The sequence below is a fragment of the Schistocerca nitens genome, chromosome 8, assembly GCF_023898315.1.
Source record: "Schistocerca nitens isolate TAMUIC-IGC-003100 chromosome 8, iqSchNite1.1, whole genome shotgun sequence".
Classification (NCBI taxonomy): Eukaryota; Metazoa; Arthropoda; class Insecta; order Orthoptera; family Acrididae; genus Schistocerca; species Schistocerca nitens.
Window position 1 is genome coordinate 209,895,231 of NC_064621.1, and position 14,654 is coordinate 209,909,884.

The 14,654-nt window shown below is 41.3% G+C and overlaps 1 protein-coding gene across 2 annotated transcripts in view; it reads left to right on the top strand.

The window, feature by feature from the left end:
- LOC126198641 (E3 ubiquitin-protein ligase TRIM33-like) overlaps positions 1–14,654 on the top strand; it is a 161,003-nt gene that overhangs the window by 50,073 nt on the left and 96,276 nt on the right. For both annotated transcript variants that reach the window (XM_049935104.1, XM_049935105.1), the window contains exon 9: positions 5,424–5,651. In XM_049935104.1, coding sequence (XP_049791061.1) covers positions 5,424–5,651 — 228 coding nt within the window. The remainder of the gene's footprint in view (positions 1–5,423; positions 5,652–14,654) is intronic.

Consider the following 14,654-nt stretch of genomic DNA (forward strand, 5'->3'; position numbering starts at 1 on the left):
GAGCTGATGGTTGAACTGCGTACTGGAGTCACAGGGCCTTCTGGCTCCATCTCAGGGTGGGTTCCGTAAAGGCCACTCCGCCGCCGACAATCTGGTGAGTCTGGAGTCGGCCATCCGTACTGCCTTAGCCCGCCGTCAGCATCTGGTCGCTGTCTTTTTCGACATGCGGAAGGCGTACGATACGACATGGCGTCATCATATCCTTTCTACACTTCATGGATGGGGTCTTCAGGGCCCTCTGCCGATCTTTATCCGCAATTTTCTGTCGTGTCGTACCTTCCGCGTTAAAGTCGCAGCCTCCCATAGTTCCTCCCGAGTACAGGAGAACGGGGTACCACAGGGATCTGTCCTCAGTGTCTGCCCGTTTTTAATTGCAATAAACGGTCTCGCTGCAGCGGTGGGAAATTCTGTCTCCGCTTCCCTGTATGCTGACGACTTCTGCCTTTACTACAGCTCTATTGGCATTGCAGCTGCTGAACGTCAGCTACAGGGTGCAATCCGCAAGGCGCAGTCTTGGGCTGTAGCGTGTGGTTTTCAGTTTTCAGCTGCCAAGACCCGCATTATGCATTTCTGCCCGCGCCGAACGGTCCATCCTGAGCCGCGGCTTTATCTTGACGGCGAACTTCTTGCCGTGGTGGAGACCCACAGGTTTTTGGGTGTAGTTTTTGATGCCCGGTTGACTTGGCTGCCTCATATTCGGCAGCTTAAACAGGCGTGTTGGCTGCATCTAAATGCTCTGCGATGCTTGAGCCACACCAGCTGGGGCGCCGACCAATCTACCCTGTTACGGCTCTACCAGGCATTAATCCAGTCCCGTCTGGATTATGGGAGCCTGGCTTATGGCTCAGCATCTCCGTCTGCGTTGCGGGTGCTGGACCCAATCTTACACAGCGGAATACGACTTGCCACTGGTGCCTTCCGGACCAGCCCTGTGGACAGCATACTAGTGGAGGCAGGTGTCCCTCCCCTGCGGTTACGGCGCCAACGTTTGCTGGCCGCTTATGCTGCCCATGTTTTTAGCTTGTCCGGGCATCCAAACTATCGTCTCTTGTTCCCGCAATCGGTCGTCCATCTGCCAGAACGTCGGCCCCGGTCAGGTTGTACGATCGCGGTCCGCGTCAAAGAGCTTCTCTCCGGGCTTAGGGTTTTCACTGTTCCACCTCCTTTCCAAGCCACTTTGCGTACACCCCCATGGTGTGTTCCTCGCCCTTGCCTTCGGCTCGACTTGGCGAAGGGCCCAAAGGACTCAGTCCCTCCAGAGGCCTTCCGCCGCCGCTTTCTTTCCATCCTGGCCGCGTATCAGGGCTCTGGTGTTGTATACACTGACGTTTCGATGGTTGCTGGTCGTGTCGGTTATGCGCTAACTCTAGGGGACCATTCCGAACAATGTTCCTTGCCGGATGGCTGCAGCGTTTACACTGCTGAGCTGGTCGCCATCTTTCGTGCCCTAGAGTATATCCGCTCCTGCTCAGGTGAGTCCTTCATTATCTGTAGCGATTCCCTGAGCGGTTTACGAGCTCTCGACCAGTGTTTTCCTCGTTCTCGTCTGGTGATGGCTATCCATGAGTCCCTGCATACTCATGCCTGTTGCGGCCACTCTGTGGTCTTTGTGTGGACCCCCGGTCATGTTGGTATCCCGGGCAATGAACATGTTGACCGCCTGGCGAAAGAGGCCACCAGTCAACCATCTCTGGACGTTGGCCTCCCAGAGACTGATTTGAGGGCAGTCTTACACCGCAAAGTTTTCGATTTATGGCACACCGAATGGCGCAACCTGCCCGTGCCAAACAAACTCCGCCGTATCAAGGAGACGACGACTTTGTGGCGGTCATCTATGCGAGCCAACCGCAGGGACTCAGTCGTCCTTTGTCGGCTCCGCATTGGCCACACCCGACTGACGCACAGTTATTTACTGTGTCGTGACGATCCACCTCTTTGTCGTTGTGGGGTGTCCTTGACGGTGGTCCATATTCTGTTGGAGTGCGCCCTTTTAACTGTGCTCAGGCAGACTTTTGCGCTGCCTGATACGCTCCCTGCGCCTTTAACTGACAACTCTGCCATAGCGGACTTAGTTGTGCGTTTTATTCGGGCAGGGGGATTTTATCGCTTACTGTAAGTGTGTGTGTTTTTGTGTTGATTCTGGCCTATGGCCTATGGTTTTAGTCTGATTTTTTTAATGTGTATCTCGGTGGCTGGCTTTTCCTTATTTGTTTCTATGGTAGGCCAACCGCCGTCACACTCTGTGTGATTATAGTTCATCTTGTCTGGTCTTTGTCTAAGTTTCTCTTGTTTTGTGTTGTCTGTCTTCTCGTCTGTTGATCGTTTTTATTCTCTGTGGGTGTTTTTAGTATTTGGAAAAAGGGATCGATGACCGTAGCAGTCTGGTCCCTTTAATCCCACAAACCAACCAACCAACTTTAACTACCAACCAGGCAAATAGGAGAGAGATCTTCTAAAAACAGACTCATTGATACCTTCTTAATAAAAGATACAATTAACTGTATTCTCCCCTTAGGGAAGTGTCTCAGTGATATATGGTAACATGTGGTTATACAGAGGTAATACATTTTAATATTGTATGTTTTGAAAATGCATTAAAACTGGTATTGGCAGTATTCCTCATTTAATTTCAGCACCTCCTACACTGATGTACATGCACCATGCCCTGTAGTTCCATCTGTTACTTGCTATAATAGACACTGAGTGGTACAATTACCTTATCCATCCAGCACCCACTAGCTGTAGCTGTCCTTTGTTCCTCATTCAAAGTGGTTTTTTTTTCTCCTCACCATCTTGTATTCCCATATAACATGAAATACAAATAAGAGTTGATGTCAATACATTATTCTTAACTGCCACTGTACTGTTAATCAGTTAAGGACTTCATTATTCACTGTATCTCCACTGTTCAAAATATTTTTCAGCTGTTCACCACGTCAAAAGATAAACCAGAAGTAACAGAAAACACGAGAGAGGTGCAAGTGATGTATATATAAATAAAAACCACCATATAAACTCAACATATCTCTCACTTCTTAATTTGCTGAATCATTTTAGTAACTACGAGTAAATTTCATGCTAATAGCAGGACAAATTAGTTATAGAAATGGACATAACTCAAGCTTGTAATCTTCAACAAAGCAGTGGTATTATCAACAAGAAACATATCTGATTTAACATGACATTTGCTACAAAACATTGCTGAAGGTACCTACATTAGATTGTCTAAATCAAAAATAGAATGTTTATTTCAAGCAACTGCAGGTTTAAAGTGCACTTACAATCTTTTACTTCACATTAAATGATAGGCTGTCCTTATCAGTCTTATATGTGATAGCACGCTGAAACTGCAAATCAGAACTGAGGAAGAAGACAAAAGTAAACAGAAAATGTTTGTGAAATAATATTTTCGCTAGATGAGTGTAAAGCATATGATGATTAGTTTATTCTACAATCATTTGCAACAGCTTTACTATGTTAAAACTGTTTCGAATAGCTTCATCACCTAATGAATTGCTTCAGTACCTCACATTCTAAAACAAACCACAATGTGCCAAAAAATTGACATAATCAAATTTCATAATTATACACAGGATAAATTGGGAGCTACTATCAGCATCAAATGGAACTCGTAATATTAATTCCAGCACCATGTTTATCCTGTGTACAGCCATGAACTTGGATGAATTCAAAAATTTTGGCGCATTATGGCTTGAATCTAGAATATGATATGCGAAGATCTTTCAAAATCTTTTGAGGATGGCATACATACTTAAATTGATAATAGGATGAATTTGAACATTACATCCCTTGTAGCTACCTGGTGAAAAGCTGTCACTGAATAAATGCAGTTGACTACACTAACAACTATAGTGAAAATGTATAAAATATGCTATAGACAGTAACAATGCATGTGAGATCAGAAAATGTAGCTACAAGATGCTGAAAAAATGTCTCAGAATTTTTTTGTGTGAAAATTCACTAAAGATTTTTAAATAAAACAAATGTTATTAAAACTCCACATCTTTATTCTTCATGTCTAAACTCCTTTATTTCTTAACATAGCCAGCTTGGCAACGAACACATTTCTCCCAACAAGAGACCAGTTTGTTGATACCATCACTGCAGAATGTTTGGCTTTATTCTTAATGACTATATATTTATTTGTCTTTATTCTTTATGTCTACATATTTTTTGTCTTTATTATTTATGTCTAGCTATTTATTTCTCAACATACCCAACCTGGCAACGAACACATTTCTCCCAATAAGAGAACAGCTTGTCGATACCATTGCTGCAGAATGTTTGGCTTTGTTTACAGAGCCACAACCTCATCGCTGCTTGCACCACTTTGTCACCATCAAAATGAAGTCTTGGAAGGTTTTCTTTAAGATTTGGAAACAGGTGAAAAGTCGGATGGGGCCAAGTCTGGATTTTATGGAGGATGGTCGATAACAGTGAACCCAAGGCGGTGGATTGTTACAGGTCATAGCCCCGTGTGTGGTGTGGCATTATTGTGAAGGAGAGGGTGCTCCATGCATGGACAATTCTCTTTGAGTTCAAAACTCCTTTACAGCTCAATGTTTCTTGCGCACCAACATAGTTATGTTACACACAGCCAAGTTACAAGTTATAGCCCTCTAGTGACAGAGGGTTGCAGATATACAACATGAAGAGTAAAGATGTAGAATGTTAATAATGTTCATTAAGAGTTTTACATAAAAAATTTGGAGTCATTACTTTTCGGCATGCTCTTACACATCAACTATGGGGAAAGGAAGAGAAGAAAGAGAAGTCCTGGAGGTGAACCAAGGACTAACAGAAGTACTTGAATTTTGTGATGTGCACAGTGCCTACAAAAATATCTCTCTTGAGGAGGCAATACCCCTTTGTTTCAAGAGCAATTTATGTCAGTCATTACACTTTTTTAACTTCAAACCAACATTTTGCAGAAGGTAAGGAGTGGGTGTTTCTTAGGGCTCATATGCAATTTTGTGGCTTAGATCTGATCTGTTTTTGCTGACATTAGGAAAATGTTGTTGTTGTTGTGCTTGTAAAACCAGTATATCACTTCTCTTCATTTAGATCATTTGTGTTGGCGCACCAATGAATATACACGACAGATGGTACAGAACTACAGAGTACAATGAGTTCACAGAACAAAGCCAAAACCAACCACATACAAGTAGCTCAAGCAGTGATTTACTAGCTGGTATGTCACAGAACAACTACACAGTGGCAGGCGTACGTGTGGTCAGGTGCTCAAACTACCTCAATTTTAGAAGCATAATAGAAAATAACAACAATGTTATTTTGTTAATTTTTTATTTTAATCTGATTTAAAAAGTAGCAAGTGTTGCTAAATTTCCCAGTGAAAAGTACCAAGATCTACAGTTGTAATTTAGTTGTCATTTTTGCAACAGGTTACATCTTCAACACATCCTCAGCAGCTTGGCACTGATGGTGTGAATGCTAATCTCCGTGGCCTTCTGTCACATCAAGTGTATCAGCAAGGTGGTGGTGCACCAGTGATACGAGTTAGTGTGTCAAACCAACCTGTCCAACAACATGTTGGTGCAGCACCCGCAGCTTACCGTGTCCCAGTTGGACACGCGTACCAGCACCCACCACGGTATTCTGCCCAGCAGCAGGTATGCTATGTATTATATTTACTTGCTTTAATAAGCTTCTAGGAAAATGAAGAGGAAATGGGTCACTTGTCAAAAAATATCTTTTAAGAATTATTAGCTCAAAAATAATCTTTCAAATATTTACGAAGGTTAACAGGATTTGCCATTTTAAAATGTGTTACTGAAAGGAAAGTTGTAATCCCATGTGAGGAATTCTATAGCACATTTTATTGATTGTTTTGTGCTGTTCTTCCTGCATGTCTTTATAGCATTGAATATTTATCGTTCTTCTTTTATGTAGGACAAGGTGCCTACCCTTGATGCTGTAAAATAATACCATTGTCATCTATCCAGTACTTGCTTGTAAAATATAATGTCATCCTCTTTTCCTCCATTGACTTTACACCACAGTTATATCTGCACTTCCTCGTGACACAGTTGCAAGTGATTTGGGGGCCTAACGGTCACTTGTAAGTGTTTGCTACTATGTCAGTTAATGTAAAACGTGGTCAGTTTTTTTTGTTTTGTTTTACAGATGGTATTTCACAACATTTCTTATAAGTATTAGCTTATACCAGCAGTGCACAAGTTCTTCTGTAATGATAAGGCAGTTTTGTCCTATTAGATGACTACCATGTGAAATGCACATTGATGAAATATAAAATTGCTGTTGTCTTGAATTACCTGATGACTGAGTCAGAACTACAGTCTTCAGTTAGTTATTTAGCCTGTCATGATGGACAAATAGGAGACGGTAAACTGAGCAGTCATTATAGCTTTACGGCTGCTGTTTGTGTAATTTGAATGGTAGAGCACAGCCATTGGTAGTTCATTCGCAAGCACAATGTGCTCGCTATGTTGCCTGTTTCGTAGATATGTGCAGAGCCTTGTGCTGTATGACTGGCTGCACTCCAGTAACAGTGCCTGCCACCAGTGTAATCTGTCAATCACAGAGGTATTTTATTTGAGCTATTGTTCTTTGATGGGTGTTTCATCTTAGCCTCTAGATATGCTCTGAACTTCTTCCACCAAAAAGTGGTGGTTGTTGGGGTGATGGGGACAAACAGCACTGTGTGATGCCTTACCTCTAATTGTGGTGATAGCGCGGCACCCTTCATTATATATGTAGTATTGGGGAAGCATAAAACAAGGTGGGGCTGACTGGTTTATATGGCATTGCACTATCCTTTAGTTGAGATAGCGTAAGATATTCCCTGACAGCTCGTAGTGCTGTTGCCAGCTTTCAACTATGAACCGCTAATGGCTGCAGGTGCAAACAGTAGCCACCTGCAGAGCTGTGACAACACAGTGGCCTTGCTACAGTGACGTTTACAGAATCATGTTATGTTGCTGGCTGATGTAGGCCCATAGAAGCTGTCATACCCAGCCCACTGCTGCTGTCAGGGATCAACTTACACTGACTCAGCTATATATGACCTTTATACTACTCTCAGGGTTGAAGATAATATTTCTACCAGATGCTAATTACAATTCTGTGATTTTTTTAGGTCATTGGCATTGTAATCAGATACCCATTACTTAGTAATTTCTTGACCAGATACTACGTTTTTAAGAATGTGTCTCAAATATTTAACTTCTGCTTGGAAAGATCAACATTTCTGTAGGTTGCATAGCAGGTTTGGTGCTTTAACAGAGGCCTATTGTAGGCTTCATATGGGCCCAGGGTGCTAGCTCATATGACGCAGTGCCACAGACATTATGACAGGGGGTTCACAGTCCCCCCATTAAATATTGCAACAGTTAATACCCATGTATGCTGTGTTTTCCAATATCCAGCAGCTCTATTAAACAATAGTGGAGATGAACAGTTGGTTCAATGGAAAGCTGAAACACAGTACTGAGACTATGGATAGCTGCATATGAATGAGGTAGTAGTGCCAGTTGCATGGAACACAGCATGTGTTATGGTCACTGTCTTACTAGGAGAAGTCCCCAGTGTGGGATCGAATTTTTGAAACCAACTATGTGTAGGTTAGGGTCCCAACTATCACACCCTGCAGCTATTCACCCATGTGGGCCCTCATTTGTGAGTAATCGACAAGAAGATAATTCAGAATGTAATCATCGTCTTCAGTTCAAAGATGGGTTTGATTGCAGCTCTCCATGCTACTCTATCGTGTGCAAGCCTGTTCATCTCCAAGTAACTACTGCAACCTACATCCTTCTGAATTTGCTCACTGTATTCATCTCTTGGTCTATCTCTACAATTTCTACCCCATGCTTCCCTCCAGTACTAAAATGGTGTGTCAGAATGTATCCTACGAACTGATCCCTTCTTGTAGTCAGGCTGTGCCACAAATTTCTTTTCTTCACAATTCTGTTCAGTACCTCCTCATTAGTTGCATGATCTGCCCATCTGATCTTCAGCATTCTTCTGTAGCACCACATTTCAAAAGCTTCTATGCTCTTCTTCTCTAAACTGTTTATTGTCCATATTTCTCTTACATGGCCACATTCCACACAAATACTTTCAGAAAAGACTTCCTGACACTTAAAACTATACTTGATGTTAAGAAATTTCTCTTCTTCAGAAATGCTTTACTTGCCATTCCAGTCTACATTTTGCATCCTATCTCCTTCGACCATCATCAGTTATTTTGCTACCACACTAGCAAAACTCATCTAGTATTGTGTGTCACTTCCTAAACTGATTCCCTCGGCATCAGCTGATTTAATTCGATTGCATTCTAGTATCCTCATTCTGCTTTTGTTGATGTTCATTTTATATCCTCCTTTCAAGACACTGTTCAGTCCATTCAACTGCTCTTCAGAGTCCTTTGCTGTCTCTGACAGAACTACGATGTCATTGGCAAACCTCAGAGTTTTTGTTTCTTCTCCCTTGACTGTAATCCAAATTTTTCTTTTATTGCTTGCTCCAAATTATTCTTTTGTTTCCTTTATTGCTTGCTCAGTATACAGATTGAATAACATCAGGTATAGGCTACAGCTCTGTCTCACTCCATTCTCAACCACTGGTTCCCTTTCATGCCCATTGACTCTTATTACTACCATCTGGTTCCTGTAGAAATTGTAAATAGCCTTTCGCTCCCTTATGTTACCCGTGCTGCATTTAGAATTAGAAAGAGAATATTCCAGTCAACATTGTCAAAAGCTTTCTCTGAGTCTACAAATGCTGTAAATGTAGTTTTGTCTTTCCTTAACCTATCTTCTGTGGGAAGTTGTAGGGCCAGTATTGCCTTGCATGTTCCTGCATTCTCCGAAATCCAAACTGACCTTCCCCGAGGTCAACTTCTATCAGTTTTTCCATTCTTCTGTACAGAATTCATGTTAGTATCTTGCAGCCATGATTTATTAAACTGATAGTTCAGTAACTTTCACACCTGTCAGCTCCTGCTTTGTTTGGAATTAGAATTATTATATTCTTCATGAAGTCTGAGGGTATTTTGCCTGTCTCACACAACTTGCTCACGTGATGGAAGAGCTTTGTTATGGCTAGTTATCCCATGGCTATCAGTTGTTCTAACAGAATGTTGTCTGCTTCTGGGACCTCGTTTTGACTTAGGTCTTTCAAGGCTGTCAAATTCTTTGCGCCATATCATATCTCCCATCTGATATTCATCTACGTCCTCTTCCATTTCCATAATATTGCCCTCAAGTACATTTCCCTTGTATAGACCCTTTATATGCTTATTCCACATTTCTGCTTTCCCTTTTTTGCTGAGGGCTGGTCTCTCATCTGAGCTCTTGATGTTCATATAGGTGGTTCTCATTTCTCCAAAGGTCTCTTTAATTTTCCTTTAGGTGGCATCTGTCTTTCTCACAGTGATATATTCTTCTAAATCCATACATTTGTCCTCTACCCATTCCTGCTTTGTGATTTAGTATTCCTGTCAATCTCATTTTTTTGACATTTGTATTCTTTTTTGCCTGCTTCATTTACTACAGTTTTATATTTTCGCCTTTCGCCAGTTAAATTCAATATCTATTGTGTTGCCCTCCAGTTTCTACTATCCCTCGTCTTTATACCTTGTTGATCATCTGCTGCTTTCATTACTTCATCTCACAAAGCTACCCATTCTTCTTCTACCATATTCCTTTCCCCCATTCATGTCAATCACTCCGCAGTGCTCCCTCTGAAACTCTTTACAACCTCTGGTTCTTTCAGTTTATCCAGGTCCCATTTCCTTAAATTCCTACCTTTTTGCAGTTTCTTTAGTTTTAATCTACTGTTCATAACCAATAAATTGTGGTCACAGTCCACATCTGCCCCAGGAAATGTCTTAAAATTAAAATTTAAAATCTGGTTCCTAAATCTCTGTCTTACCATTATGTAATCAGTCTGAAACCTTCAGTTGTCTCCATGTCTTTTGCATGTATACTACCTTCTTTCATGATTCTTTAACCAACTGTTAGCGATGATTAAATTATGCTCTGTGCAAAATTCTACCAGGCAGCTTCCTCCTTCATTCCTTTCATCCATTCCATATTTACCTTCTATTTTTCCTCCTCTTCCTTTCCCTACCACCGAATTCCATTCCGCCATGACTATTACATTTTCGCCTCCCTTAACTTCTCTATAATTTCTTTTATTTCATCATACATTTCTTCAATCTCTTTATCATCTGTGGACCTAATTGTCATGTAAACTTGCAGTACTGTGGTAGTTGTTGGCTTCATGTCTATCTTGTCTACAATAACTTGTTCACTATGCTATTCATAGTAGCTTATCTGCATTCCTACTTTTTAACTCGTTATTAAACCTACTCCTGCATTACCCCTACTTGATTTTGTATTTGTAACTCTGTATTCACCTGATCAGAAGCCCTGTTCCTCCTGCCACTGAACTTCACTAACTCCCACCATATTTAGCATTAACCTACCCATTTCCCTTTTTAAATTTTCTAACCTACCTGCCCAGTTAAGGGATCTGATATTCCACGCTCTGATCCATAGAATGCCAGTTTTCTTTCTCTTGATAACGACGTCCTCCTGAGTAGTCCTCGTGCGGAGATCCGAATGGGGGAATATTTTACCTCTGGTATATTTTACCCAAGAGGATGCCATCATCATTTAACCATACAGTAAAGCTGCATGCCCTCAGGAAAAATTACAACTCTAGTTTTACCTTCTTTCAGCCATTCGCAGTACCAGCACTCCAAGGCCATTCTGGTTGATGTTACAAGACCAGATCAGTCAATCATCCAGACTGTTGCCCCTGCAACTACTGGAAACTTTGCTATCCCTGTTCAGGAACCACATGTGTGTCTGTCCTCTCCACAGATATCCCTCCAATGTGGTTGCATCTACAGTATGGCTATCTGTTTCGTTGACGCATGCAAGCCTCCATGAGATCCATGGGTCCTGTAGGGTGGGACCTCCGTGCTCTAGACCTTTAAAATTTTTAAAACTACATAAAGTGGCTTAGTTGTTAAAAAGATACATCCGTGGTGTGCGGAAAGTTGGTTGTTCGAATATAATCAGATCCTTTAAAGTTCTTTATTTTTAAATCTTTATGGAACTGAATTTGATACTTATTTTTATGTAAGTAATTGAATCAAATGTAATTTATAAATAATATTCTTTTAAATTTTTAATCCTTTGTCATGTCATTTTAATCATTGTATTAACTATTTCATGCTCTTATTTTGTCTTCCAGTCATTATTTTTTGCTTTTGGACTCCTTTTGCTTGTAGTTTTAATTACTTTTATGTATTAACTGCGATTTAATTTCTTCAATTTTATCATTTTATGTTTTCATGTATTTTATTGCAGTTGTGCAGAAGTGACACTACAGTGCAGTGCAAGTCACATGGTTTGTGCAAAAAATTTTGTAACATTGTCAAAGTGCTTCTTCACCAGCTGCCAGAGGCACTGTAATCTGTGATGCTTGTGCACTTACTCTTAGAGTAGTTTCTTATTTCGTTTTTGATTAGTTACAGAGTTGCTTTTGACTATTGTGTGTTCTAATTTTCAGGTTGATTCTACTTCAATGTAAAATGCCTCGATGTAACATTTATTATTAATCAACTCTCTGTGCGTTTGGTTGGAGTGTTACCGATTCTGATGTGAAGAGTCTCTTTTTCTATATCGGCGGCTAATAGTCTGGACCCCCGTTCGACATGATGGGTGCGTCGACAGATCCCATGGCTTCGTTATGACAACTCACCATTTAGGCAAAGGCAGAGGTCCCAAGTTCAAGTCTCGGCCCGGCACACAGTTTTAATCTGCCAGGAAGTTTCAGATCAGCGCACACTCTGATGTAGAGTGAAAATTTCATTCTAGAAACAACCCTCAGGCTGTGGCTAAGCCATGTCCCCACAATATCCTTTCTTCCAGGAGTGCTAGTCGTGCTTTGGTAGCTCAGTTGTTAGAGCACTTGCCCGTGAAAGGTAAAGGTCCCGAGTTCAAGTCTCGGCCTGGCACACAATTTTAATCTGCCAGGAAGTTTCAACTCGCCATTTGTTTGCCACCCTTATGGCCCCATAACCTGGCTTAATGGTTTGCACAGGTGGAAGCAAGTTTTCTCTATGCGTGAATAACTGCAGATGCAACCAAATTTGCAATCATTATGCGCCATCTGGATCAGAAGTACATAATGGAGATTGAAGGTGTGATCACCACTTCACCTGTGACAGATGCATATGAGAAGTTAAAAACAGAACTGATACAATGAATTGCCACCTCATAGGAAGAACACATCAGACAAGTCCAAAACCAATAAGACACAGGCAACAGAAGGCCCTCACAATATTTGGTAAGGTGGATACGGGAACTGTACGTGATAGTCTTTTGTGCACACTGTGAAGCAATCGTTTGCACCCCAGGTGAAAGCCATTATTGCATCGCAAACCAACTTGCCTTTAGACACTGTAGCAGAGTTAGCTGACAATATATTTGATGCTATAATGCCTGCGCCAGTGAGTACACTGGTGCCGGCGTGCAACAACTTGTTGTCACAATTGATAACATGGGCCACTTGTGACATGCTGTCCACCACAGTGGATTTACTGACCAAGGAGATGGAAGAATTATTGGCTTGGCATGACTGCAACAGAGAGATGGGTCGTTATCACATGCAATCAAAGAGCTGCTCATCTACCACTTCTTCAACGCCAGGTACTAACAAGCCCTCTGTTTGCTGGTTTCACAGGAGATTGGGGGACTGGGTAAGCAAGTGTATGATGCCCTGCTCAGACCCAAATGTCGGCTGCAATTGGATTTAAGCATGTCGACTGACTGCTGGGCATCATCTCGGCGCCTATTTGTCAGTGACCGTAAGTCCTGGCAGAAATATCTCATAGATATTGCTTGTGACTTGTGTGTGTTACCATGTAAAAAGTTGCACAGCAGCGGGCCGTGCACTCCCTTCTGTCTCACTGCCACCAAAAATTCAAGTATATTGACGTACAGAACACTGTGAATCAGCCTAGACCTCAGACTGTGATGTGACTTTAAATAGGATTTCACAGTTGTATCCTCTCAAAGGAACCATCCTGGTATTTGCCTTGAGTGATTTAGGGAAATCACGGGAAACCTAAATCAGGAAGGCCAGATGCGGGTTTGAACCATCGTCCTCCAGAATACAATTCCAGTGTGCTAACTTCTTCGCCACTTTGCTTGGTGGAGCAGAAAGGCTGAAAACTGAGAAGCAGATGTTAAATTGTGCTCCAAAGACGGTTGAAATCCGCCTAAAACTGTAATATATACCTTTTTTGTTGTTAAATGAGAGTGTATGTTGATGACATACTGCGTAATTTACTCTTTTTCCGCATAGGACAGAATCACAAGGCTTCTGTATTGATCTCCTAAACAAGCTACAGCTGTTACAATTGGTGTCCAAATCTCTGTTTAAAAAAAATTGATATGTTCAGAATGTAACTATGTGTACAAATTAATTTGTGATGTGAATTTAAAATGACTTGTTCCACATCATTATGATCCCTGGAACACGTAACTAACTGATTACTTTCATTTCTGATCCCAGGTATGTTCAGTGGGTATCAGGCCTGGGGGAACCACCCACCAAAGGCAATATTTTAGTGTTTCAAAGGAAATGAGGAAAAACCAGCACAGCATAAGAGTAAGAATTGTTCCACTGGAATAAGGGCATCTTGAAGCTTCTGTAGTAGGGAACATAGATGAAAGCCATATTTCCCACAAATAATGCAGTCTCATTTCTTGTAATGTGCTTGAAGAGGAGATTGTAAATCTCATTAAGTGGCAGTACACACTGTAGCATCACCCTGTCAGACAATGAGAACACTGCTTTCAACATTCAGCTTGTCCACTCCAATAACGTCCACAGCATAAAAGTTAGAAACTCCATATTTTATATCTGCGTGGGAAAAATATATTTTTATTTAGAAAGCATTTGCAGAATGTGATTGTAGTCTGGAAATCATCTCTGCTTAATGTCCATTGAATATAGACGTGACATAGAAGTAAACCACCATTGCGTAGAGTTCTTGAGTACTTCTGATTATTCCAGAAACCCATGGTATTCTTCTTCTGGAAAGATGTGGGCTCAGATTTATTGCAGGAAGTATCTCTGTGCTTCTGTCATATCTAACACAGAGTCTAACTTGCAAGTTATAAGTGTGAGTAGCTTACACATAATCACTACTTCCAATCCTTGCCTACAGACACTGAAAAACAGTCATGATGAAATGGATAATCTTGATATCTTTCTGCATAAAGCTTGTCAGTTACTCTGGTGACATTCTCCAACTGCCTTACACATAGAAAATCCTTCTGTGATAGAACATCTCATTATTAAACAAATGACAAAAACACCTTAAAGATCACTGTAGAAACCTGTGATAGTGTACCTCCAGAATGCTGCTCATTAGACAGAAGTGATGTCACTATCTATGAAGGAATGCAGGTCATGCTTTGTAGTGCCAGTAATTCTCACACATTTTTGTTGGAGGTGGTATGGCATATTGCCAGTCCACAGGTGTTTTTTTTTTCTTCTTTACCCCCTCCATGGTGTTATCCAATTGGCAAAAATTGCAAAAAACTTTTTTACAAGAATACTTCATT